Below are 27637 nucleotides of genomic sequence, written 5' to 3'. Positions count from 1 at the left end.
TCACACACTCTGGCTCTCTGTTATTTGCTGCTTTTCTATTTATAACAGAAAATTTCATGTACAGATGAAAGTGAAAAAGAAATTAGACTGAAGTCTGTGATCCTTGTTTCAATACTACTTTAATTATTATGCATGAACTTTTAGTTTTGATCCAAACATTTACTGTAAATCCAAAAGTCGATGCAAACTGGGCCTTGTTCGGAATCTTTTCTCCTGAGACTAACTGTGGTTTCTTTGTGGTTTTATTATAAATAATCTCTCTGTTCTGTCTTGAGATTGACACCCAAGTAACAAGTAAGTGCTAAACAACAATGTGAAAATAAGGTGAGATCGATGAGGCATTATAATCCAAAACTTTATAGTCTGTTTCAGCTCTTTGTTCCATTCTGCAGCATTAATGTTTTAGTTCAACCTTGTTCACCTTTACAGCAGCAGCAGCAGGGTGCTCATGAAAAAAATGCTGCGCTTCACCTGCCCACCACCACGGGCATGTTGGAACATGCAAAAGTCTAACTGTGACCGACAGTGTTGCTGAAAGTGTAAATGAGAAGCTGCTGTGATAGTGAGTGTGCTACAACAACTCAACAAGTGAAACGTCTCATTACGTGCTTCTCACCTGGTAGAAAGTTTCTATCTGGCTATTCAGCAGTTTCATTACTAGTTTTGATTATTAAATCGTTGGTACAAATAGAGTATTACACTTGAAACTTTGACTCATATCAGAGGTACACACCTGAAAAACTTTGCCGAATTAGCAATACTTGGTTTGGGGAGAGCTACGAAGTACAGCTGTCTGTTCACAGCAAAGAAGTTGTGCCTGTGTGTGTCAGCCCGGTGCTTAAGCTTCCTCTTCCAGTCCAGAGACATCCATGTTGTTAACTGATGAGCCTAAACTGTCTGTAGGTGTGCATCTCTCTAGATCAGGCTTGGCCAACTCCAGGCCTCGAGGGCCGGTGTCCTGCAGGTTTAGATCTCACCCTGGGTCAGCACACCTGAATCAAATGATTAGCTCATTACTGGGCCTCTGGAGAACTTCAGGACATGTTGAGGAGGTCATTTAGCCGTTTAAATCTGCTGTGATGTATCAAGGACACATCTAAAACCTGCAGCACACCGGCCCTCGAGGCCTGGAGTTGGACACCCCTGCTCTAGATGAACCGGGCGCTTGTCATGTTCCATTAATACGTGAATTGACGTGAGCTCTAATTGAAAGCTGGACTGTTTTAGATCTTTGGCTGTGGATTGGTTTCTGTCAGTCCCCATGTGCCTTACCTCACCAGACAGGATACTGAGCAGTCCAGCTCTACCAGTAAATGCGAGTCAATCAAATAGTGAGTGTCTCTACTGTCAACCTGAAACAACACCATTGTTTCACAGCTGGGAAGTGGAGTCATTTCCTTGGAAAAAGACTTACAATTTTTGTCACAAATATTCCATTCGTCCTCACTATCTCCACTTTGTTTTGCTTCTGTTTACCACAGGGACTTGTTGTGACAACAGAATTTCAAATAAACACGTTCCACTTAAAGCGTTGGAGGGGTTTAGCTTCTCATGCTAAATTTGGGCCAAACGCAACAAGCTTTTTACTGCATGTCCCTGGTAATCATTGATGGGGTTTACATAAAGTGGACTTTGTTTGCTGCTCTAGTGAGACTTTATTTATATTTTGTTCAAATAAATTAATGGTTTGATTTCCCAGGATAGTCCTGAATCCAGTGGTAATGTTTTTTTATTTCTTTTTTGACTAAATGAAATGGCTCATTTGAGATATTATTCATATTGAGAGTTATGCATATTATTTGACTGAGTTGCGATGTGTTAGGATCAGCTCCAAGATAATCTGCTTTTGAATTTGAAGTTATTTCGATGTTTGTCTTCACTCTGTTTGATTGGAAAATTGCAGTCATTATTGCGACCATGTTTTATTTGGACATTTTTTTGTGTCTGGCTGCAGGAAGATTAGCATCAGAGGCCAAGGACGATCCAACAAAATGAAGCCACGATTAAATAAACATTGAGGAAATTTCTCTGCTTCTGTTATTATGTCAGCTTAGTCCATCACTCTGCTCATCACCCAGACAGATGCAGCTACATTATGGGAAAGGAATGTCGTCTTTATAGTAAATTACTTGGGGGTCAGAAGGGCCATTTCCTGATTGTGGTATAAAAGAAATACACCCTGAAACTTGAATGACTTACCCAGTATCTTAAACATCACAATTACTGGGAAAACCTATTTCTAGGGAACTGCTATTAGTCTGTGCCACCACCACAGTTCCCTGAAAGTTTACAGATAACATATCTAACCCTATCATACCCTAACCCACAGTTGTGCGTCATGGAACCTGGCGACACTTTGATTCATTTAGTTTCTGTTCACACATTGTCAGATTCAAAGGCATGCTACTTTGCCTCTTTACCTTGAAAGATCATTATTAAAATGACAGGACTGTGGCTGTCCTTGCTCTCATCATGCCTAACCCACAGGCCTGCCTGTGGTTGATAGAGTAAGGACTGAAACGTGCTAATGTCGACCTTTCTCTATACATAAACTTCAAAGACAAACATGGGTGAATGATATGAGAGTGGATTCCCAGACCAGTTCACTAATCCACTAAATCACCAGGATGCCCCATTCAGTAGGAAATCGTCTTTGTTCCCAAGGTCTCCCTTTGTATTGTTTTTGAGGATAAATGATTGGATATCCCTTCTTTGTCCTGTTAACAAGACCGGTGGAAAACACAGCCATAAGAAAAATGGGGTTATTTTTCTTCACTAATTACTTGAGACAACAATCACAGAGAAGTTACAGACAGACCCCCAGAAAATAGTGGAAAATCTTGAACCATTCACCACAACATTGAGTTGATTGGTGGCTCTGTTGTGCTGGGCAAGGGCATTTTGTTGGCATGGGTCTACTTCCTCTAGATCAGTGGTTCTTAACCTTGTTGGAGGTACCGAGCCCCACCAGTTTCATATGTGCTTTCACTGAACCCCTCTTTAGTGAAAAATAAAATATGATTTTTTCCAATTGAAGACATAGATATGTTTTTAACTGGTGCACAAAATGAGCCATGCATGTCACGGTGGAGGCTCTGCCGAACCCCTGAGACCGACTCACCGAACCCCTAAGGGTTCGATTGAACCCAGGTTAAGAACCACTGCTCTAGATGAAAGATCACTGAAGTTCAGTTTGAGAAATACGGGGAGCAAAAGGAGAGTTGGGATTTGGATCTGCCATTAACTATAATTCTGATTAGTTTGTAATAATAGGTCATTTAATATATCATCTAGGTTTAAAATGTTTGATATATGAGATTTCAAACTGCTACACAGCAGCAAAACAGCTATGTGCTATGTACAGGTAGTGGGGCTATCCTTAGCATTAGCTGAAATTGAAGTTGCGCTATATCCTACTGTGTACTGCTGCTACATGTGCAGCAGTTAATTTCGTGTCAAGCTGTTGGCAGCCACCACATGAAAAAACAGATTAAACATGACCTTTGCACAAAGAGAACAAACTTTCACTTTATTTTTAAACATGCTAGTTAGCCTGCTAGCTAGTTAGCCTGCTAGCTTGACCACTTGATAGCTTGAAGTAGTTGACTTTCTAGACTGAAGAAATAAATAACAAGTTCTCACTAAGCTAACATTACCTACATAACTCCATAAACATAATAGCAAAGGTGGAAAATCTTTTCCTTCCACTATCACCTCACTTGACATATACTTCACATTCACCAAGGATAACTTCACTCCACTACTTATCTTGTGTATTCAGTGGCTGCTTTCTTTGTTTTATCCTCCCTGTGTAGATAACACTAAGGAAACAGGCTTTCAGCATTTCCATTCTGCAAGTGGAGTTGCACAAAGAGTGTAAAGAGATACACGTTAAGCTATTAGCCGGAGCTTCGAAAGGTTACCTCCATGTAGTAACTTTAACTTGGAATATATTTAACTTGGAGGAACTTATAAGTTCACTCTTAAGTTTTTCCAAGTTAAATATATTTGGCATTCCCTATATGGTCGTGTGGGTTGAAATAAGTGCTACCTAGGGACAAGAAAGCTATAAACACTCAGATAGCCACAAGAGAGTCATTAGTTTTTGATAATATGCAGTTTTTATGAGAAAATAAGGCTGAATGTTGGCATATGAAGGTCAGTTCAGGTTTGAATTGCTTTGTAGTCCGAATTAACTGACAGATTGGTTGCTGAAAATCTTATCTTTGTTTTCTTAGAAGAGATAATGATACAATAGTTTTAAAGTGTTTTTGTCGATATGTTATTGACTCCATTTACATATAGAGTATTTAAACATACTTCACTGAAGAGGTATGTGCCACCCTGCATGGACCTCTTGCTACTTTGAAGCTGGGCAACATGTTGGCGTCACTGGACAAAATCCACAATAACCTTTCAGCACATTTTTAATCAAATAACCCGGGAGAGATCTACACTCCTGCACCTTCAGGCTTTAGAAATAAAGTTTTTGGGGATTCAGCTTGAGCCAATCACAGGTGTTTGACAGAGAAAGGCTTTCAGTTCGGGATGTACTGCAATCCACAGTGTTGGAAAGAGCTTTCATCCTGGAAAGTGGCCATAGACATTGGAAGCACCACTGCACTTTGGCCAGTTTGGGGGGTTAAATAGAAAGAAAAGAGCTGCAGGACGTGGTTTTTGTAAATTTAAATCACATTCTGGTGATTTTTCTTAACTGACTATTTTCCCTCTTATAGGTCTGTGAAGGTTCTCAGTCATCCAGCTCATCGTAGTCTAAGGAGCTTGGAAAGAAAAGCGTCTGCACTTCTTTATCAAAATTCTAATTCAAATTTTATTTGTCACGTACACAGTCATACACAGTACGATATGTAGTGAAATGCTTGGACAACTGCTCGTGACCTAAAGAAAACAAAAAAGGAAAAGGCTATGAATAAGATAGGAAATAAATATGAAAAATTAAAAAGGGTAAATTTAACTAGGAAGGAATAAAATATAAATTAAGGTTAAAAATGAAATAACTGTACAACACAAATTAGAATGAAGGGTAAATTTAACTGGGAGAATAAGATAAAATATATAAATTAAAGTTGAAAATAAAATAACTATACAACAAAATACACAATATAGAACTATATAAGAATGTATGAAGAAATATAAATAAATATATACACAATAACAGCAGCATATACACAATAACAGCAGCATATACACAATAACAGCAGCGTGATTTAAGTAATGAAGTGAAAACAAAGTCCAGAAAGTCCAGTGTGTGTGTAAGAACTGTATGTGTGGGTCAGTATTGTGTGGTGGTGTGATTGAGAGACCGTATCGCCTGCGGGAAGAAGCTCCTCCTCAGTCTCTCTGTGTTGGTCTTCAGGGAGCGGAATCGCTTTCCTGACCTCAGCAGAGAGAACAGTCTGTTGTTGGGATGGCTGAGGTCCTTCACGATCTTCCTGGCCTTGGTCCAGCACCGCCTGCTGTAGATTGAGTGCAGGTCAGGGAGCTCGGAGCGGATGGTGCGCTCAGCTGACCGCACAACCCTCTGTAGAGCTCGTCTGTCCTGCATGGTGCTGTTCCCGAACCAGGTTAAGATGTTTCCCGTCAGGATGCTCTCTATGGTGCACGAGTAAAAGTTCCTGAGCACCTTGGAGGGCAGTTGGAAGTCTCTCAAGCGTCTGAGGTGGTAGAGACGCTGACGGGCCTTTTTCACCACGGTGTTGATGTGACAGGACCATGACAGGTCCTGCGTGATGTGAACTCCGAGGTATTTGAAGCTGTCCACTCTCTCCACTGGGCACTCGTTGATGACGGGGGTCTGGTAGTTCCTCTCCTGCTTAGTGCTGAAGTCCACTATCAGCTCCTTTGTCTTACTGACGTTTAGAAGGAGGTTGTTCCTCTGGCACCAGTTCTCCAGATTCCTAATCTCCTTCAGGTAGGCCGTCTCGTTGTTATCAGAGATCAGGCCCACCACGACGGTGTCGTCAGCAAACTTGATTATGGTGGTGGAGCTGGTAGTGGCCACACAGTCATATGTGTACAAAGAGTACAGCAGGGGGCTCAGAACACACCCCTGGGGGGCTCCAGTGCTGAGAGTGGTGGAGGCTGAGACATGTCCGCCCATCCTTACTGCCTGTGGTCTGCCAGTTAGGAAGTTGGAGATCCACTGACACATAGATGAGCTGAGTCCCAGATGCTCCAGCTTGGTGGTGAGTGTGGAGGGAATTATGGTGTTAAATGCAGAGCTGTAGTCTATGAAGAGCATTTTAACATAATTCCCCCTTCTAGTGTCCAAGTGAGTGAGTGATGTGTGGAGGAGATGAGAGATGGCATCGTCTGTGGAACGATTTGGACGGTAAGCGAACTGTAGTGGGTCCAGTGTGTCTGGTAGTGAAGAAATGATGAAGTCTCTGACCAGGCGTTCAAAGCACTTCATCACTACTGAGGTGAGGGCTACAGGGCGATAGTCATTGAGAGAAGCAGGGTGGGGTGTCTTCGGGACAGGAACAATGATGGACTCTTTGAAGCATGTGGGGATCACCGACTGAGGTAAAGAGATGTTGAATATCTCAGTGAACACAGGAGCTAGCTGGTATGCGCAGTCTCTTAGGATACGACCTGGGATGCCGTCTGGTCCTGCTGCTTTCCTGGTGTTCACTCTCTTGAAGGCTCTCCTTACTTCATGCTCGGAGATGACGAGCACGTTTCCGGTGCTGGCAGTATCTTCCTGTCTGCAGCCGTTAGCGCCGCTAACACTAGCATTGTTGGAGTCCTTAGCTGCAGCCTCGAAGCGAGCATAGAAAGTGTTCAGCTCGTCTGCCAGAGTCACGGCCGCGTTCGTCATACCGGTTGTTGGTGCTTTATAGTCCGTTATTGTCCTTAGTCCCCGCCACAGGCTCCTAGAGTCACTCTGTTGGAGTTGTGACTCTAGTTTCCTCCCGTAGCGCTGCTTCGCCTCTTTCACCGCCCTCCGCACGTTATATGACGCGGCTTTGTACGGGTCCATGTCCCCCGTCATGAGTCCCGTGTTGTAGGCAGCGGTGCGGGATCTCAGAGCGTCGCGGATGGTTTTATCCACCCACGGCTTCTGGTTGGGAAACGTTGTGATAGTCTTTGTCTCCACGGTATCATCCGCTAGTTTCCCGATGAATCCCACATTAAGTTACTTGAAGACGTTTCACCTCTCATCCTAGACCTGAAGAAGCTTCTCGGATGACAAAGACACTTTTCCTTCCAAGCTCCTTAGACTTTCCTGGTATGACTTTTCCACAGGTCTAAGCATACTATGCTGTCTATACACTTTAAATTGCTTTTAGGACATCCAATCGTGTGGTATTGCTAACAAAAGACAAAGGCTGTCATGACTGTGTGTTGACTGTGTTTTCCTGTTGTGTAACGGTACCACCACAACACCTTCTTCCATGACTCACATTAGCATAACATCCCTCTGATGGGATATGACTCAACGTGAGGTTTAAGTGTTCTCAAATTGAGTCCACGTTTTCCACTCTAGAGGTTTTGTGCCTCCACTCCAACTTTTGCTTTCGTTACATTTACCTGACAGCATGTGTTAACAGACAGATTTAGATGTTGTTGCCTACAACAAATGAGCTTATTAAATATTATGAGATAAATCCCGAACATCCACACCAAATGGGTGTGGATGCAGGTGCATGTCGCCATAAATAAGAAAACAGCTCACACCACAGAGTTACGTACTTTTTGGTGTTACTTGTGTATTTTTGTACCATTTCCCTTTCACCTCTCACATTATGCCACTATCTTCCCAGTACCAGTGGAATTATGGGATTTTATGTAAACTATTATTGCTCCTGTATCTCCGTAGCAGCTTGTTTTACACTCTGTCGTAGCTTTGAATGCCTTGAATTGAGCAGATGTGTTAAAGCTGTTTAATTTCCCCACATATGTGCTTTTAATCAGTCACATCCTTCTAATTATCATGAAATTGTCATTATTTTAATCTTACAGTCATTTTAAAATGAGTTTTTCTTTTTTCAATAACTTTAACATAAACACAGCTTACATTGATATGTAATTCTACATTTTGGCCTGCTGGCTGGCAGTAAGGATGCTATTGCACCCTCACAGAAGCTGCGTCTCTGCATGTCTGTGACTCCTTGAACCGCCCATGACATGAAGTCGACGGTCCATCGATGGGAGGAGCCGAGAAGCAGAAAGTGTATGCTGCGGCTTGTTTGTGTTTGCCCGTGATTGTGATGCAGTTAAATGGAGCTCGTGCTCGTTGAGGTTTTTATTGTCTCATTTACTTCCTGTTTTTCTTAATACTCTTATATGAGCTTGAAAAACTGCAACCATATAAACTTCCTCACGCTGCACCAAATTGCCGCTGCTTTTTATTTTCATCGCAGAGCTTTTTGCTCACGTCACATGTGTTCTCATTTTGGGTCTGGACCCAGATGGTCATTATTTGCCTTTTTGCATCTGACTTTCCCTGGGGATAGGAAGAGAAGGAAAGAAAGGGGGGAGAAAAACCCAGAACGCCTCCTCATTCATTCCCAAATGCTTTACAGATAGTCACAGGAGTATAAAGCCTGTTTCGGTGCCTTTTGTTCACTTAGTCACTTACCACTTTGAGCTTTTCTTATGATAAAAAGAAGAGTGGCCGCTTTGGAGAAGAGATACAGGGGAAAAATCACAATATAGGAAATCCAATAAACTAATTTTAGTTAATATTATTCTTTATGGCTTGTTTGTTTGTAGCGCAACCGTCGGCACACTTCCTGCAGGTGTGTGTTTACTATAAAGACGGAAAAGAAAAGAAGCTGACAAGCGTAAAGTACAGAGAAAAATACAAGAAAGTAAATGTCACATGCAGATTGTTTCTTTGGAAAAATGTCTGGGAGGATAAACCACAGCCAAAAAACCCCAAAAAAACCTACAGTCTCTAGAGTCTCAAGGTCCTCCTTCTCAGTGGGTGTCGTAAGGAGGTCAACCTCCCCTTCCTCCATTCCTCCACGTTCTTCTTTCCATGAATTTAGCAGCATCATTCTCACTAACTGTCATCAGTGAAGGAACACAGTGCGCCCCGGTGTGTGTCACTCTGCCCTTTCTTGTCCGGTTTATTCATGATTTATTTTGTGTGTGTGTGTAAGCGTGTATTCATATCTTTGTGGGGACCAACGGCCCTTATGGGGACCAAAATCCCCACAAGTTTGAACGGTGGGAACAGGGGTTACAATTAGGTTAAGGTTAGGAATTCATTTTTCATGGTTAGGTTTAGGGTGACGAGCTAGGGAAAGCATTATGTCAATTAGATGTCCCCACAAGATATGAATATACGTGTGTGTGTGGGAGCGCGATCTGTTCATAGGATGTTGACATGTGGAAGAATTCATCTTGCCCTTTTTTCACGCTCCACCATTAAAATTAGGTCAAGGTCAGGCTGCCTGATAGTGAAAACAAAAGGAAATCAAAGAGAGACGCGATGAAATTAGAGGAAAGCCAGAAGCAAAAGATGCTGGTGGAGTCTTTTGTTGCTTTGACCCTTAAAGCTAGCCCCCATATTCTCAGCAATGAAACAGTGAAACAGCGAAGAATTCGCTTTTTAACTGTGCGTTTATGTTTTCAGCTTCGATGTGGAGAATGGACCCTCTTCTAGCTGCAGCCCCTTGGACCCTCAGGCCTCCCCTGGCTCCGGTCTGGTCCTCCACACCAACTTCCCAGGTCACAACCAGCGCCGAGAGTCCTTCCTCTATCGCTCAGACAGCGACTATGAACTGTCCCCCAAGTCCATGTCACGAAACTCCTCCATCGCCTCTGAACTGTGAGTAGAAATAAATTGCAATTAGTTTGAAATTAGTTCAGTAAGTATGTTTTTTAGGGTCAGGTGTTGAGGTGCTCTCACCTCAAGTGAACTTGATTCTGCAGCTTTTTAACGGTGCAAAATGCCACAGGTTGTTAGACGCAGTCAGTCCTGGTTTGTGTTCATGCATTCCAGGTTTTGCATATGTGGCCTCCACCACAAACACTACTGCTCTCTTCTCGAAAATTATTCTCACTGTGCTGACTGCTTTGCATGTCATAGATCGGAGGAGTCAATTCAGCACAATCATCACTTTACATGTGAGGAAATGTTTTTCGTAATCTGCACTTCCAGTAAATGAAGATGTTTCACTATGCTTGACCTTAGTACATTAAAAGTATTATTTAACTAATACGTGCAGTATGTTGTCATACTGTGCACGTAGCTCAGTGGACATCAACTGACTGACTGAATACACTCCATAGTTACTTAATTAGGTACACTTTGCTATTACCAGGTTCTGTTACTCAGATTCAACAAGGTGCTGCAAACATTCCTCTGAGATTTTGGTCCATATGGACATGATAGCTTCACACACCTACTGCAGATCTGTCAGCTGCACATCCATGATGCGACTCTCCCGCTCCAGCATGTCCCAGAGGCGCTCTGTTGGATTGAAGTCTGGTGACTGTGAAGGCCATTTATGTGTCGTGATCAAGTAATCAGATAATTTGAGATGATCTGACCTATGATGGATGGTAAAGGGATGAACTTGGTCAGGAACAATACTCAAGTAGGATGTGGTGTTTAAATGATGCTCTATGCACCACACCCTTTCATCAGCAGCAGGAGAAAGGACAGATTCTCACCCTGCCACCTAAATGTGGCAGCAGAAATCAAGACTCATCAGATCAGGCACCATCCCATCGTCTGTTATCAGATTTTGGTGAGTTTGTTCAACCTGTTCTTAGCTGACAGGAGCGGCACCTGCTGTGGTCTTCTGCTTCTCATCTCCTTCAGCGTTCAGAGATGCTCTTCCTCATATTTTGGTTGCAGCGATTGGTTATTTGAGTTGCTGTTACCATCCTGTCTCTTCGACGCAGTCTATCCATTCTCCTCTGACCTCTGGCATCGACGGGGCATTTTTGCCCAGAGAACTGCCGCTCGCTGGATTTTTTCTGTTTATTCCAGAACATTCTCTGTAAACCCAAGAGATGTTTGTGTGGGAAAATTCCCAGCACATCAACAGCTTCTGAAATATTCAGACCAGCCAGTCTGGCACCAACATGATAGACAGGCTGGCTGGGTATTTTATGTTAATGAGCAGTTGAACAGGTGGCCACTGAGTGTTCACCGTAAGTAGTGACGATCACAATGAAATTACTGCAAGAATATTGACAACATTTCCTGAAAATAGTGTATTGTTAGTCTTGGCTTCATCAAGCCAAAGTGTTTTTTCTGGAAACATCTCTCTTAGATGTTCTCTTCCTGGTCTTGAATGTTATCTGTAGTTGGCACCTTCACTGTTTCTGTCCATGAAGGAGTCTCTCATCTGTAAACTTTGACCACTTCCTTGGGAGCGACTTCTTGACTTGGCTAGTTGTTGTGACATTGAACCTTTTAACTAAGGAAAGAATCCCTCATCCTCCTGGCCTACAGAGGAATATTTTGAGCTGCCTTCCTTATAAGAACAGACCAAATTGTTCATTTGGTCAGTCCTGGAATCTCTTTTCCTACAATGGGTTTATTCAGTTTTTTCGGCCTAACGATGGGCTCCTTCACTGCACTGATTTCATATTTTACCTCGTATCAAGGGTTTCAGTGAACAGCTGCCAAAAACAAATTCTAGAAACTTTTGTCCAGTTACTTCTGAGTCTGTAATTCCTAAGCAGTTCGTGCCATCTATTTGTTCACCTTCTTGTATTAAAGCTGAAAGGCTGCTGAAAGGTTTAACATTACAAAGGTTGTGCCTTTATCCAAAAAACATATGGACCTAACTATATAAGGATCTCCTCACTGACCACATTATCACAATATTTTTGGACCCACAGAAGAGTCACTTTCTGTCCCCACCTCAGCTAACAAAAATAGGTTAATCTCAATATCGAGGCCTCCTTGACCCAGGTACGCGTTCTCCCACGATACTTTCCTTCCCATTTATTAGGTTGTTGCACAAAGCTGCTTGGGTCATTTCTTTTTGCTCTTTTTCTTAACAGTTCTCTCATTTTCTTGATATATTTTGTATCCAAGCATTTTGCTGACGATGGTTTGTTTCTTTTTAGACATGGTGATGACCTGATCGTAACACCTTTTGCTCAGGTAAATATCCCGTTATCTAGTTGTATGTACACATTTATGTTTTTATCTTCAAACTAAGCCTATTTTAAGTAAATCTTTCAATAAATACCACGGTTATCAGCATTCATGTAAGTAGTTGCAAAACTGAAATCTAAAATGCAGGCTTGAAATGTGCATGCGGTGCAAAAAGGGCTCAGTTTGAACAGGACTAGCAACATTCGTCCTAATGTTTAAATTGAAGTAAATAAGTAAAAGTGCGAAGAATGCTACTGATTCGCTCTCTGCTTGTTCAGGTTCTTGCAAGCCTTCGAAGTGTAAGGAATAACTTCACTGTACTGACCAATGTCCAGTGTGCCTCCAACAAGTAAGTACCTCTAGTGGCTTCTAGCATATTTTAAATAATGAGCTGGCATAATTCATGCATACACATCAATCAAGCTGAAATCTACATAACTTACCACATATTTTGTGGTAAGTGTAAATGCTTTTTTCCCAGAATAATATTAGATTTTAGAAAGTAATCAGAATAACGCTTGCCGTCTGCAGTTCCACCAGTTTGTCACAAGGGGGAGGCATTGTCTTGCAGTGGGACTGAAGTGGGATGCTTGACATCAGTGCAGCAGAACAGTTAAACCAGTCCAGTGAAGACCCTACATACTTCAGACAGACAAAAATGAGTACAAGCTAGATTTGAAAAGTTAACTCAACACGATGCTACAGCCGAAGGAATCTTTAATTCTTCTCCTCTCTGGTTTCCAGAGCAATAGGAATAGTTCTCTGCTGTGCACGGCACGGTTCAAATGCTCTATAAGGAATTCCTCTGTTGTCATGAAGCACATGAAGCACAAACAGAAAAACACTCCTGCAGCTACACACGCATGAAGTGACTCATTGGCATTCACCGTGCACCACTTCAGAGGCCGCTGCAGCATATATGCGTTTGGCATACGATAACGCAGGAGACTAGTTACAATCTCTCTTCAGATGCCAAAAAGAAGAAGAAAATGTGTCGTTATTTAGTTTTTCAATTTTTTCATGTCTCTCTCTTTCAAAAGGCTAGCTTTTTTTTTTTTCAACAATATACGTGTCGTTTATAGTTATAGTTAAGTAAGAGTGCTCCGTTTTTCAACAGTGTTGCTTTAAGCTGCAGCAGCACACTGAGCATCATCTCTCCCAGTGGAGTGCGACTGCAGATTTAGATGTACTAGAAATATGTATGTAGGCCACCTTTCTTTCTGTTCGTCACTGTGAAGGTTTAAGTATGAATATGTGTTTCTAAAGACACTAAAAGCTCTCTGCTCTGCCTCAGGCTGAATTAACGCTCAGTTTTCTGTATTGACTACCTGAAGCCCGTCTGACCTACATTTAGCTCTGATAGCTCCACACAGACAAGAGCAAAGACTGAGAAGCACACACGGCGCACAAACGTGGATCGTTCACGTATACTGAATTAAACACACACATAAGCTGGAGCTCGCCATTCCAGCACACATGCACAGTTTTCACTTAACCCGATTTCTTATTTGGGTTATTTTTATACTAATCAAGCTCAGTTAAACTTTTAAAAAAATAGGGACGGTGGGTTCATTGTACAGCATAAAACAAAACAAAAAAAGTGTAAAATATTTAGCTGAATAGAGAATAATGAGCAGAAAAGCCAAAATGCAACATCCCCATATGAGGACACGGGGCCTCAGGAGGTTAAGATTAATGTCTTTAACGTGTTTCAGCCCACCGGCCACTGCCAAAATACCAACATTTAGTCTGTTTATACTGACTTTTTCATACACATTCACACAGTTGAGCAAAGAGCAAGAAGGAAACAGTAATGTCCCCATATGAGGACACGGGCTCTCAGGAGGTTAAAACTGATGTGTTTAGCAACATGTTGCAGAACACTGACCAGCTCCACCTAAAAGTATTCAGTCTATTTATACACTGCAACCCCTGCCTTGACTGTTCGAAACTTTTCACACAGTTCAACCAGGAAATGCAACATGTAAACACGCAACTAAATGCTTAAAAAACGTACACTTTTTCAGTTTGCTGCTCTAGAGCATTCAGGTGTGTGTTTCCCAGGTGTGGACGCACATGCAGCAACTTCAGCCCAAAGTCAGACTGTGCAATGTTCAGAGGAATTGCAGAAAACCCAAGAGCTAGCCACAGTTAGCATTTTAAATGTTTTAAGTTCACAAAAGTATAATTAGAAACAAATGTATGGCAACACAGCTTAAGTTTGCAAAGCTGCATCTGAGCAAACTGCACGACTTCTGGACAGACGAAACCAAAGTGAAGATGTTCAGCTGTCGTGCACAGCACCACTGTGGAGAAAACCAAACACAGCATATTAGCATCATACCTACTGTCAAGCAGGTCTGTGGAGGGCTCTCTCAAGCATAGCAGCGATGGTCCAAGTCCAGACCTCGACCTGTTTGAAATGCTGTAGCAGGACCTTAACAGGCTGTGCATAAACCAACCCCACAAACATCAATGAGTTAAAGCAGCGTTGTAAAGAAGAGTAGGCCAAAATTCCCACACAATGTGTGAGACAGTCATACAGAAAACAGTTACTTTAAGTTATCGCAGCTAAAGGTGGGGTACAGCTGATGAATCATGGGGTACTTCGTTTTTCCACAGGACTGCCCGGAGTCCACGCAACGTCCACATATCTATATATTATTGCCAGAGCCTCTAAAATCTGTTTATTTTGTTTGTTTGTTTTGTGTTTGGTTTTTAAATTTTCAAGTAAGATTTGCTAGTGTTTCTATATAAATATATATCTGTGGTAGTCTTTGTTTTATAGCATCTTTCTTTCCCCCTTTCTGTGTTGTTTTCGTCCTTCCAGGCGCTCTCCTGCAGCAACAACTCAGCCTCCAGTCACCAGAGTTTGTCTCCCGGGTAAGCAGCTCAGAGAAATGTCCCCCTACATGTTTGACCTGTGCCAAGCTACCAGATACAAAGTTATCTTGTTTTATATCTGGTGCACACATTCAACCTCTCTATTCTCCTTGTTTTCATCATCATCTCCTCCTCCCTCCCTTCCTCGCTCTATCTCCTGTCTTCTCCTTGTCCCGTGAATTCGCCTACGTGACCACTTACATTTTCTTTTTTCTTTCTTTTTTCCCCCCCACCATCTGTCTCCATCTCCAGCGTTGTAACCCGGACTATTTTGTCATCAAGCTCATTAACTTTGTTCTATTGCAATTAGACTGGCGGTTGAGACTCACACTTGCACACACAGTTTTTCCTATTAAACCAGCTCGCTTTAAAGAAAACAGCAGACCTCCCTTTTCATCTTTCATCGCACTTGATTTTAAGCAGCCGTGTGACTTTCTGTACTGTACTCGTACATGTCCAGGCCAGTAAGAGGCAGTGTGTGAGTACATGTACGGGCGAAGATAACTTTATTTGTGTCTTTGGAAAGTGAAAAGTCCTTTCAGTCCTCTGTGTAGTGCTAAGATTTGTTCTTGTGCACTTGCTCAGCCGAGGTCATTCGTTTCACAGAGGCGCGAGCAGTAATTACGGTTAAAAGTGTACACATCGGACATGTGCGCAGGTCTCCTTCAAGTGTCGTTATAAAGCCGTCATGTCACGGCAACCAGCTAAACCAGACAGGAGCTGCACGAGATTAAAAGGAAATGCAGTCTTTGCACACAGTTATATGTCACGTTTGCCATAGGCGATAACTGAATGTGCACTAAAAATGATGTTTTCCCCAAAATATTCATTTTAAGATGCATCAACATTTGTCTTTCATTCTTTTATTAAAAGAGTGAACTATGAGACCTCGCATCTGTAGGCAGATGTTCCCACACTGTCTGCAAAGGGTATTAAAAACAGTCCCAGACAATGTGTTGTTGTATAAAGAGAGACCGAGATGAGCAACAGTGAAACTGAGAATGGCGAGGCAGTTAACCATCAAATAACCAAGATGTTTGACATGAAACCCATTCAGGCCAGATAAGGTATCACGGTTAACCCAGTGAAAATGAAGCCTCGCACAGTTTCTTTAGTCTCCTTTGTTTGGGGCAGCTTCCATATTGAGCTCTTCAGGAGGATCAGACAGCTTCTAATCTTCTTTCATTTTTGAGTCCAAATAAGTCATAATTCAGCACATTGTTGTTGAATTAGTCCTTACTGGTCTGTTTGTGTTATTGCTCAAATACATGACTTCATGTCGTTGAAAGGGAAGTAACGCATTATGCTGTTTATACAATGTCTGTGTGTGTGTGTGTGTGTGTGTGTGTGTGTGTGTGTGCGCGCTGCTGTGTGCACAGTTAACTCAGCGACATGTGTTAGTGAGCGTTTCGTGCAATTGTATCCAAACTCTGTACAATGTTGCAGTGGATGCGGATTGATAAGATGCTCACTTTATATCATATAATCATCAAGTATTGTGAGTAATGTTGGCGTGTGTGTGTGTGTGTGTGTGTGTGTGTGTGTGTGTGTGTGTGTGTGTGTGTGTGTGTGTGCGCGCGCGCGCTGTAGGGAGGTGTTCCTGTGGCTCTGATTGACGTCAGCAAGCCTGTATGTGGCTTCTGTTGACTTCCTGTCAAAGCAGATGGACTGAGTTTTCACTTCCTTCTTCAGAACCGCAGTTCATCAGGTGCTCTAAGTTAGTGTGTGTGTGTGTGTGTGTGTGTGTGTCATAACCAAGCTGCATAACGTGCATTGTGACCTTTCTTTGTATGGGTGTCGCAAAATTACTGGTGCGTATTACGTTCAAGTTCAGTCATTTGAGAGTCACAAAGTTTAAGAATTACTGAGTGGAGTTGACAGTTTAATCCTCCAATTCATGGAAACATTTATTTACACTTGCGGCCCACATGCATGTCTCAACAGCACTACGCTGGGCCACCTTAACAGGCTGCACAACAAATTCAAGCATAACCAACCTTCTTTAAATTGAATCATTAATCTGTTTACATATTTAGCACCACACGCAGATGCTCAGAGAAACAGTAAAAGTTATAAAAAAAAAGAGGAGAGGTGTTTTAGTGAGGAGCAGAAGTCTGAATGAACTTGACACAACAGCACCGCAGGCTTCTTCACATTTCCATTTGCTTTGTAATTTTTCATGTGAGATCATGCTTTTAAGCTAGCCTCACGAGCTGATGAATGACCTCGTTTTAGTTCCAAAGAGACCCATGAGGGGTATTTCCCAAAGTCTGACTTGACCCGTGCATTCTAAAGTCCTCCGCAGTCATGCCGCCAGCACTGCTGCAGATGCGCTGAGCTGCAATTGACCGAATACCTCACTGGAGTCTGCTTGTTACTGCAAAAGCTTGTCAGCAATGTCGATGGTTAGCCTTCTAATTACCAAACTACGTGACTTCATTTTGCTCATAGGTGTAAGAGTATGTCAGTAGTGTGGGAAACTTTCAAGCGATCATAAGATAAGTAAGGAAACCTTTAAAATGCATCAACGCACTTTAAAACTTTTAATCAAGTATTCCAGTGTCGTCACTTCGTGTAGTAAACTTGTTATAAGTCATCGCCTGCCCACCGCAGAATCACTTCTGAACTCAGTCCCACCTTTTTCTCATGACTCTCTTGGCCCCGTCCTCACTTCACACTACCTGTATTCACATATGCACATGCAACCGCATCTCTCTCTCCCACCATCGCCATCTTTTCGCTCTTTTATTCATTGCCATTATTTTGAGGAGGTGTGGGGGGTTGATGGGGCAGGAAACGTGAGGCAGGAAGCGAAGATCAGATTGTTCCTGTTTTGCTGTCTCTAAACTCTTGTAACTTGACGGAAGCCAGGAGGAACTGTGTGTGTGTGTGTGTGTGTGTGTGTGTGTGTGTGTGTGTGTGTGTGTGTGTGTGTCAGCCCACTGCAGAAAAATAGGATACGAAGAGACAAAGGCCTATTGTCTGTGCCCACACACTGCACAAACATGCACATGCTGACACAATGATATAATACGTAAATACCTACAGTAGTGCAAACCGCGTCGCTCTCAGGTGCCGAATCCATTTCACCTTCTCTAAGGACACGAGTTGAATCTCTTAAAGAGAAAAATAATATTAAAAATGGAAGAAGCGCCATGTTTTGAATAGAATTCCTGAAAGAAGTCAAACGGATGTTAACAGCTGCTCTCAATTTTAATAAAACGTGTTCTCTGCTAACAATAACACGAAAGGCAAATGAAAAAAATCAGAAAATCATCTTCAAAAAAGTAACAATAAACTCAATGACCTAGTAATTTTCTAATAGATTTCTAATCTACAAATATATAGAGATCATATTAGACTATGCATTAGGATAAAGTGGTTGTTAAATGAGAACCTCAACAATCATTGGCAGGTTTTGCTCTTTGCTTAAACTGGAGGAATTGAAGGTTTCGTATCATCAGTGCTGCCATAAATATCGTCACCGTAGAAATCCTATGAGAGCAGAGAGCTGAAAGAAATATCACTCTGGTTTTTGCCTCCAAAGCAACTTAGGCTACAGCATGTTGCTGAGGGAAACTTTGACACGGAGACATTTTGTTGCTGAAACTCTGCAGCCTGCATTGAAACGTAATGCCACAGACAGCTGCTGGATGATGCTCTTGGTTGTATTGTTTCTTTATTTGTATGTTTCAAATGTGAATCTGACAAAAGGTGGATGTGGGGAAAGTCTCTAGGTTCATTGGTACCAGTGTGTGGTGAGGGATTGTTATGCGTCCATCACTTCTACTCAGCAGTAAGTGGAAATGTCCACAGATTTCTGTTATCGTATTAATCCACACCCTGTGGTCTAAAGTGTTACAGTTCAAAAGCACACTTAGAAGTTGTACTTTTGAACACCTGACAACTTCTGAGTGTCAGGTGTGGTTAGTGCCTTTGTCATCACACGGTACCCAACAGTTAGGAAAAGTACGGTACGCTTTTTTTCTCACACAACAAAGATGAACATGCCGTAGATGAACTACTGGAGATAGATCAGATTGGTTTCTAGATAACTGTTAAGTGATTTATGCAATAAGTCGGACAACTAGGTGAAAAGAGTATGTGTTGGAATCATAAAGTAATGTGAATTTAACTCAAGGCAATGGTGGGACAATCAAGTCGAGACAATCAAAGGTAGTCTTTCACATGTGTACATATATCAGATTAGTGCAGATAGTCTGCTCAGATGTATTTTCACTTCTGGAAAGTGAAGATGCTGCCACGCAGGTAGAAGGACGCGTGACGTCAACTTGCAAATACCTGGGCTGTTCTCACACAGGAGCATCAGATATGTTACGCAGCTTACAGCAGGTAGCAGGTTAAAAATAATTTAATGTCCCCATTCTCACTTGAACAAGAAGATAAAGTGAGTACATTGAAAGATGTTGTAAATATATTGGGGTTTAAATCAGTTTTTATGCACACAGTGTTTAAAAGCTGTGCTACTGTCCACTCTTAAGGCTTCGGAGTCTTTTGGCGTTACAGTTATTGAGCTCAGTGACGAAAACGCATTGTTTTCACAGAGCCATTATCACGTCACAGTCACCAATGGGTTGTTTGAGATCCGCATTCACATGTGCTGAGAAATTCCAAATAATAGCGAGCCACTGACCCAAAGCAGCTGTCGTGTGTTATGGTGTCATAACAGAGTCAGGAAATATTATATCCCATTAGTAACGCACTTAGCTGGGAGAACCTCGCGGAGGTATGACCTGATTTCCTCGTCAAGCCGACCTCTGTGATGAAATGCTGTCATACAGGATATATGTGAGGCAAAGGGCTCGTGAACTCTCCAGACCTTAGTCGCATACACACCGCTTGTGTCTCAGTTTGGCCGATTAGCAGTGTGGAAATGTGTCATTGAGATGACTTTTAAATCTTAATGTGCTTTTCCATTGTGTAAGTGCTTTCTTATAAAGCGGACAGGGGCCTCCCATGACTTTTCCCCAAAAGCAGCTGTTTGGTGAACTTTGTACACCAAGTATGAGTGACGATAGCGAACGCGCTTGCGTGGCCCGAATCAGGATGGGCGGAAAAAAGTAAACAACAATTTTGCAAATAGAAACCAGTGCACAGATATTTGTTGTGTATGGCACTGTCCATATTTGGAGAACTTTCTCTTTGTTTATAACCAGGAAATTCTTAGCTGTGTCTTAAGGAAAAGCTTGTTATAAAAACACAATGGTGGATCAAGATAATGCTGCTGCTATATTTGGTCATCAAAGCTTTGTTTGTACGCAGGATTCATAATGGAGACAAGCACTCCTGAGAGGTTTACATAAATTCATTTGCTGCTCAGATTTAAAACCTTTAAATGTGCCAGATTGTACATGTTTGTAAATACAATCTGCCTCAACAAGCAGGATCAGCCGTAGAACGGATAATTATTGTGGATTTTTACAGTTGCAATCAGAAGTTTAAATACACCGTCATGGGCATGACTGGCATTGCTTTTAATGTTTCGTTGAACTGTTCTTTTTCCAGGCTGGAATGATTGTACAGCATACACCTTTAGCGACTTTAAAAACAGAGTTCACAAGTTGGTTTCACAAGTTTGAATTTATTTTGGATTGTGTTTAATCTGCACAGGTTCAAAATTATACAAACGTGGTCAAATGTACATAGAGCCCCACAAACATTTGGCAAAATGACCCTTAGCAAGAACTAGACACTTCTGATAACAGTCAACAAGTGTTTGGTATAATTCTGGCTGAGTATTTGATCACTCTTTTTGGCAGAATTGGTAGAGCTCCTGGCAAAGTCAACACATTTTCATTAGGGTTGAGGTTAGGGCTTTGGAAAGACAATTCCAAAATCGGAATGTTAACCTGCTTCCCTCCCAAAACCAGTTTTTATGTGTTTGGGATCACTCCCCTCTTGGAATACCCAGTTGTGTCCGATTTTCAACCATCTACCTGTTGATTTCAGAATCAGAATCAGAAAGGGGTTTATTGCCAAATGTTGAGCAGGTTTACAACATTAGGAAATTGCTGCGGTGCTTCAGTGCAAACATAGTGTCATAAATAGCACTTAAATAGACATGAAAAAATAAAAGAATAAGAATTAAAAGTGCTACGTAGGTGTAATTGCAGAATTTGGAGGTCAGCATCCTTCATTATTCCATCCAATTTGCATAATGTAGCAGTAACACTGGCAGCAAAGCAGACCAGGGCATGGTGCTGCCACCACCGTGCTTGTCTGTTTGTACACTGTTCTTAGATTTCAAAGCCCAGTTGTACTTACATTTCTCCAGGAGGCATTTGGCTCGTCCATGTGGGCAGCTGCAAATATCTGCCAAGCTTGAAAGTCCCAAAAGGTTGATTCTGTTCATCTGGACGTTTTCAGTGGGAGAAACAATTCGTCACTCATCCAAGTGACTTCTTCAGTCTCAGCTCGGGTTCAGCTGCCTAAGCGAAAACCTTGGTGATCCTGTACGTGTCAGGAGTATCGGAGCAGTTGAGACGCATTATTTCTAAACACCTGGTCTCTGTGGCTTTTAAACGCCAAAAACTGGTCCACCCTAAGGATTGGGTCCCCCGACACAAACAGAGTAACATAGTGTACGCTGTTAAGTGCCAGGATTTATACATCGGGGAAACCAAACAACCTCTAGCGAAGCGGATGGCACAACACAGAAGAGTCACCTCGTCAGGCCAGGACTCTGCAGTCTATCTACACCTACAGGCCAGTGGACACTCTTTCAGTGATGAGGATGTAACATCCTGGACAGGGAGGAACGCTGGTTTGAGCGCAGAGTCAAGGAGGCCATTTACGTGAAAAGGGAAAGACCATCTCTGAATCGAGGAGGGGGCCTAAGGGTACATCTGTCACCATCTTACAATGCTGTGATTGCAGCCATTCCCCAACTCTCTGTGAATGGGACTCAGGGTTATTGATCAGTAGTTGTTGATCAATGGTCACGACAATATGCATATTAATGATGAAGGAACTGAGCTCACAGTCCCATTGTTCATTCAGTGGGTGGTTTCAGTCATTGTCCAAATGTCCTGTTTATAAGATTGGAGAAACCTGCAATCAGCTGAGACTGAAGACGTCACCTGATGATGAAAACGTCCCGATGAACAGAATCAACCTTTTGGGATTTACTTACCTGCATGATTGAGCATGCATCAAGACCAGCTTAAAGGAGCAGGGACTCCAACACCTTTAAGGTCAACACCCTCTCAGTCTATGGCAATGCCAAACAGTCAAACTGTGAACAGTGACGCTGGTGTTCTGAGTATTGGTCAATCCAAAAAGTGCTATCAAAGTCCTTTTTATACTGGCAAACAGAAACTACCAATCATGATGACTAACAGAACCATACATGAAATTATTTATTTAAGCCTCTCTGTGTGCAGCAGAAAGTAGAGCAAAGGGCCTTGAAGTAGGACTACCATATCAGTCTCTTTATAAATGTTATTTAATGCAGGCTTTCAACAACCATGCACTCCCTGATTCAGACAGTGGCCCGGTGTGTGTGGGAATGCACAGAGGAGGTCACAGAGAGGAGGACAGGAGAGACAGGACAGGAGGAGGAGTGATGAGGACAGGAGAGATAAGGGTTGTCTTGAAAAGGGAGGAAGAATAAGCAAGAAGGACCCTGAGAAAATATGAGACAAGAAAGAAGAAACCCAACACAGAAACAACATGAATTCTTTCTGAGTCAAGCTGTCTTATTTATTACTTGTATTGACATCTATGTGAAAAGGAATCTAAAGGAATTTAAACTGGGCCACTGCAGCTATAGTAACAAACAGGAGTCGATGGAGCCATAGCAAACCAGACAGACACACCACTCGCTGAAAATCACACACAATTATCTATCAGACTTTAAGTAAAAGAATATTTTTATGTGTGGAATTGCTTTCTCAGCTAAAAATAAAAAGCATAGTCTGTGTACTTAACTCATAAATGACAGTTTTGATTGATGATGGCAAAGGTAATTATGGTGCTAATGACTGTTTACATGGAAACATGCTTGGATGTCTCGTAGATGTTTCACTTCTTCCTCAGATATGTACAGACACTCGTGAGCATGGCACAAATAATCACACATACACATAAACCTCAGCTGATATTAATTTAGAGTGGTAGCATGTGACCAAAGACAGCCTAGACCCTGTCCAAACTTTAGACTAAAGAAGTATCCTGGTATAAGAGCCATTTATCAAGAAAACCTTTGAACTTGGTTCTGCAGTATGGGCAATTTTTGTGAAGAACTGCGTCAAAACTGCGTCAAAAACTGGTTAACAAAGATATACTTTACAAAAATATAGGTTTCATCTGGTCCCTCCTTCAGCAACTTCCATCAAAAGAGCAGTTTTCCTTGAGGGACTACATGCTGTCAGTTTGTTGTTGGTAGAAACATGCATGACATCATATGGTGATCACTTTTGTTTTGTGCATATATTTTCATCTTCTTGCAGCTGCTGTGTGTGCAGTAGTACTGTTTTGTGAGCACTTTTCATTTACTGTACACACAAACACACATAGGTCGTCATGTTAACAGGCCCAGTTAAAACTAGAGTCTCTAGTAGGAACGAGTGCAGCTGTCTTGACCTTCTCACCGATGCAGGCCTACAGCACAAATGAAGATCTGCTAGTGTGACAAGTGTGCTTATCTCACGAACCTACATGCGTACGCAAAAATGATACAAAACCCTGTGTTTACCAGAAAGATTAGCCAGATTAGGCCGTGTTGGGCTGCATTGCCTGCTGCTCTTCTAATACTGGGGCTTTTTTGAAATATATCAAAAAAGTTGCTGGTTTCGGGCGATGAAATAAGTCTCTAAGACAGGGGTGGGGAACTCCAGGCATCAAGAGCCTACAGGTTTTAGATCTCACCCTGGGTCAACACACCTGAATTAAATGATGAGTTCATCATCAGGCCTCTGGAGAACTTCAAGACATGTTGACAAGGTCATTTAAATCAGCTGTGTTGGGTTAAGGACACATCTAAAACCTGCAGGACACCGGCCCTCGAGGCCTAGAGTTCCCCCACCCCTGCTCCAAGAACTACAAACCATCTTTTAGTTTGTGCAGTAATGCTGGAAAAGTGTCACGGTCCAGATATGTAGTTCACTGAGGGATATTATGGCTGAGCAAGCATGCCTAAGTGCTGCAGATACAGTATCCACCAGCCTATCAACTGTTTCTCAGCTCACACTCTGCTGCGCACGTCCACAACACCGACCGTTGCTGTGGTAGTGACGTCTTTTACAACCATGGCCTCTGCCTCACTCTTCCCTGCTTTCTCCAAGAAGTATCCAAGCATTGAGCAACACATACTCTCGGTCGCATTTCCCTGCTTGATAGAGGCTAATGGCTGTTTATACTTTTGCCCCTTGTTTCACCTGCCCTCTTTACTACTTTCCAACTGCTCCCAAAACAAATCATACCCAAACACTGTTATACAAGAGTCTGGCTGGTCTGCTGTGTGTCAAACTCTGAAGCAACAATATTGGAATTTTAATTGTTTAAGTGCTTCATGTGTCCAGGCAGAGTTGTTTCATTCCTAGGAAGGCTCTTCTGCAAAAGACCTATGCAGGCAGTGTGTGTATTTGCTGGTGTGTGTTGCGGCACATCTCCACCAGCATGCAGGCAACTGCCACTGACAATATCTGAACGAACTATTGCAACGGCTTTTAAAGTTCAACACAGATTATGTAAATCATGGCTCATATTCATTCTGCAAGTCCTGTGGTTCATGCAATAAAGATAGGGTGCTGTTTTTCAATTATATTCATAATCATATCGATTTCTTTTTAAGCCCTTCGCATGACTCAGAAAACAGCAACAGCTTTCCAGCATAACAAAGTAATAATATAGTATTGATAAGTAGTTTCACTGTTAATAACAAGGGGAAACTGTAGCCAACAGTTGTATGGAAACCGTTTTAATACAGTTTTCACACCACTCATAACTTAGTCATAATTAAACTACTTTATATAAAGTTATCTTCAACTTCAATGTTCCCAAACTTCTTAGACACTCTGATAGTAAAAGCACCCAAACACACACACACACACACACACACACACACACACACACACACTGTGTTGGATGAGAGGCAGGGTAAGGACTTCAGTGGATGCATTTGAATTGCATCAAAGTTGGCAGGTGCAGACAGTCTGCTTGGATGTATGTGCACGGATGACATAATAGAAACTGTAAATGCATGCAAAACAAAGGTATGACTATTATATGAGTGACTGTGAATCAAGTGAGTGTGTCTGTGTGTGTTTGTCACGCAGACAACTTTCTATCCGTGGAAGGAAGTCTACACCGGTCAGGATTATGACATTAATGAGGAAACAGGCCCGTAGGACGACAGCAACTTCCTTAGACACACAGCAGGAAACAAACACACGCTCACCCCCAGGTGTTCAGACGCCACCCACAAGCTCTTTTTCTTTAACACTTCATTCATCTTTCTGCGGGGACAAATGAGTTCCTTTGGCGTGACAATGAGACAAAGAGCAGACAGGGCTTGACCTGCGTCACGGTCCTCAGGATGAAAACACTTATAACACATTGCCCCAGTCACAGCTCATTCAGGGCTTTACTAACTGGTTTCACAGGTGAGCCTTTAAGGCTGGGTCTCCACAACAGGTTTTGATATTGAAGAGAATCTTTTGAAATTAGGATTTTTATTGTTTGTTTGTTTCAGATTATCACCATTGCAATGCCCTAAATTGATATGCAAAACACAGTAAAAGCATTAGCATGTAGCACTTCTTTCAGGGATTTTTGACATGCATACTTTAGGGTTGGTGCTTCTAAGCAGCACTGAAAACTGCTGCTAGGGTTGAATGTTGCTTATTTAAATTCAGAAAAGACAATCTCACAACTCTTTTTATAAAGCCTGCTACCTAGCTAGCTGCTTAGCTAGCTGCCAGCTAGTTAGCTTAGCGAGCTAGTCCCTAAAATCTGCTAAGTTACTAGTTTGAATAATGTTCACTATACTGGTAACTTTGACAAACAACAGTCTGAAGCAACGATTCATCTCCCTGAAAATGGTTTAGGAGAGAAAAAGGTCTGAGTACTGCATTAGCCTTACAGCGCAAGTAGCATCTTAAAAAAACTTTTTTTAAAAAAAAATAAGTATTCTGATTATGTTACTCCGATCAAGTTACTTCTGTAGCACTTTAACAATTGTCCTGAGGGAAATTTATCTTATTTTAGTCAAAGGGGAAAACCACTGCTGTATTTTTTCTTTTGCTTTAGGCCTACTTAATTGCCACAAAGAAATCATTCTACTGTCTCTAGTGTTTCTTTTTGTGGACTTACTGTGTAGTTCTTAAGTTTACCTTTATACAATTCAGCGTTTGTCAAAAGTTTCTTGTGCAAGTTTCACCTCTCAAAGAAAAACATATTTAACTCTCAATAGGGTGTACATATTAGCACTTCTGCATAGTACGCATGCTCAAATATTGCTTCATTGTGTAGAGAGCAATTAACGTCACAAACGGCATAATGAGTGTTCAGATATGACATCACGTTAAATTACACTGAATAATGAATGAGGAAAAAAAGGTGCACTCTGGGTTCTCTTTTATGACTAACTGACCATCAGACGTACAAATCAGCACATGCAGTATTGTACAAAATGTGTACGATGTGGCCAAGCAAACATTAACAGTGATTTTTTTTTTTTTGGTACCTGTGTAAACACTTAAGAGCCCCAGTTTAAACAGCTTAAATGTTAAGTGGGGCATGTTGTGTTGGGTTGTACAAGGTGTTCTGCTGGTCACAGAAACTGCTTTTTTATATTGAGAGAAGGAATTATAGAGAGAAGAGTCTGTTCTTAGCTATGGCAGATAACACTGTTTGCCCTCAGTCTCTCTCTCGCTCTGAGAAAAATACAGACATGCGATGTTTGCTTTACTCTGGAATGTGTATTTTACCCGTGAACTAGTTCTTAATGTCTGGCAGTATGTTTGTATGTGTGCGTGTACAATATGTGTCTCTATTGACACTTATCGTGTCTAATGCTCTTAATGCTAGCCATGGCTGAAATCAGGACTTAAAAATATTTATTGACTTAGATTTTCTTTGACGCCGTAACGGATCCGACTTTGCAAACAGTAAAATGAAAATGTCCCAGCAATGTCCGTTTGAAGAAGCAAGAAGTAACAATACAGTAAACTTATCTACTACCTCTTGCAAAAATGGTACCATCATTATATACCTGTTATATTGAGTTAAGGGTGTTATTGTAGAGCTTTTAATAACAGCTCAGTCTGATTATTACAATTGATGACCTGTGTCAGTGCCAGCTCCAGCAGTTAAGCAGGTTGTTTCCCCATCAATATTCCTCCTTATTCCACATCATTCCTTTTAAGGTTCATTTTGACCTTGGGTGCTAACAATCAAGGTCAAGGTCAAATACCTACCCAGCCTAGGTACTCATGTAACCGAGGTCTAGTATGTTGTGAAGTTTAAAGACAAACCATATACCGTATCTTTCGGACCATAAGGCGCATTAAGCAAAACAAGACAGATAAATCAAAACTTTACTCAACTCATTCTTCTTGCTTCCTCCACTTCCATACCATCGATTCATTAATGTTGAATTCTCTTGCAGCTGCTCTATTCCCATGTTGTTGCAGTATA

At 41.8% G+C, this 27637-nt stretch overlaps 1 protein-coding gene across 1 annotated transcript in view; it reads left to right on the top strand.

Annotated features, from left to right (window-relative positions):
• The window catches only part of pde4ba (phosphodiesterase 4B, cAMP-specific a), a 75545-nt gene that overhangs the window by 7296 nt on the left and 40612 nt on the right, over positions 1 to 27637 (top strand). The window contains exons 2-5 of the mRNA XM_085375761.1: positions 9608 to 9802; positions 12064 to 12100; positions 12373 to 12443; positions 14925 to 14977. Of these exons, the coding sequence (XP_085231887.1) occupies positions 9608 to 9802; positions 12064 to 12100; positions 12373 to 12443; positions 14925 to 14977 (356 nt within the window). The remainder of the gene's footprint in view (positions 1 to 9607; positions 9803 to 12063; positions 12101 to 12372; positions 12444 to 14924; positions 14978 to 27637) is intronic.

This window comes from Diplotaxodon limnothrissa, linkage group LG17 (genome assembly GCF_057381915.1).
Source record: "Diplotaxodon limnothrissa isolate DT_005_m linkage group LG17, D_limnothrissa_male_GT1.1, whole genome shotgun sequence".
Lineage (NCBI taxonomy): Eukaryota > Metazoa > Chordata > Actinopteri > Cichliformes > Cichlidae > Diplotaxodon > Diplotaxodon limnothrissa.
The sequence above is the reverse complement of the archived record's forward strand: the minus strand, read 5'-3'. Positions and strand labels throughout refer to the sequence as shown.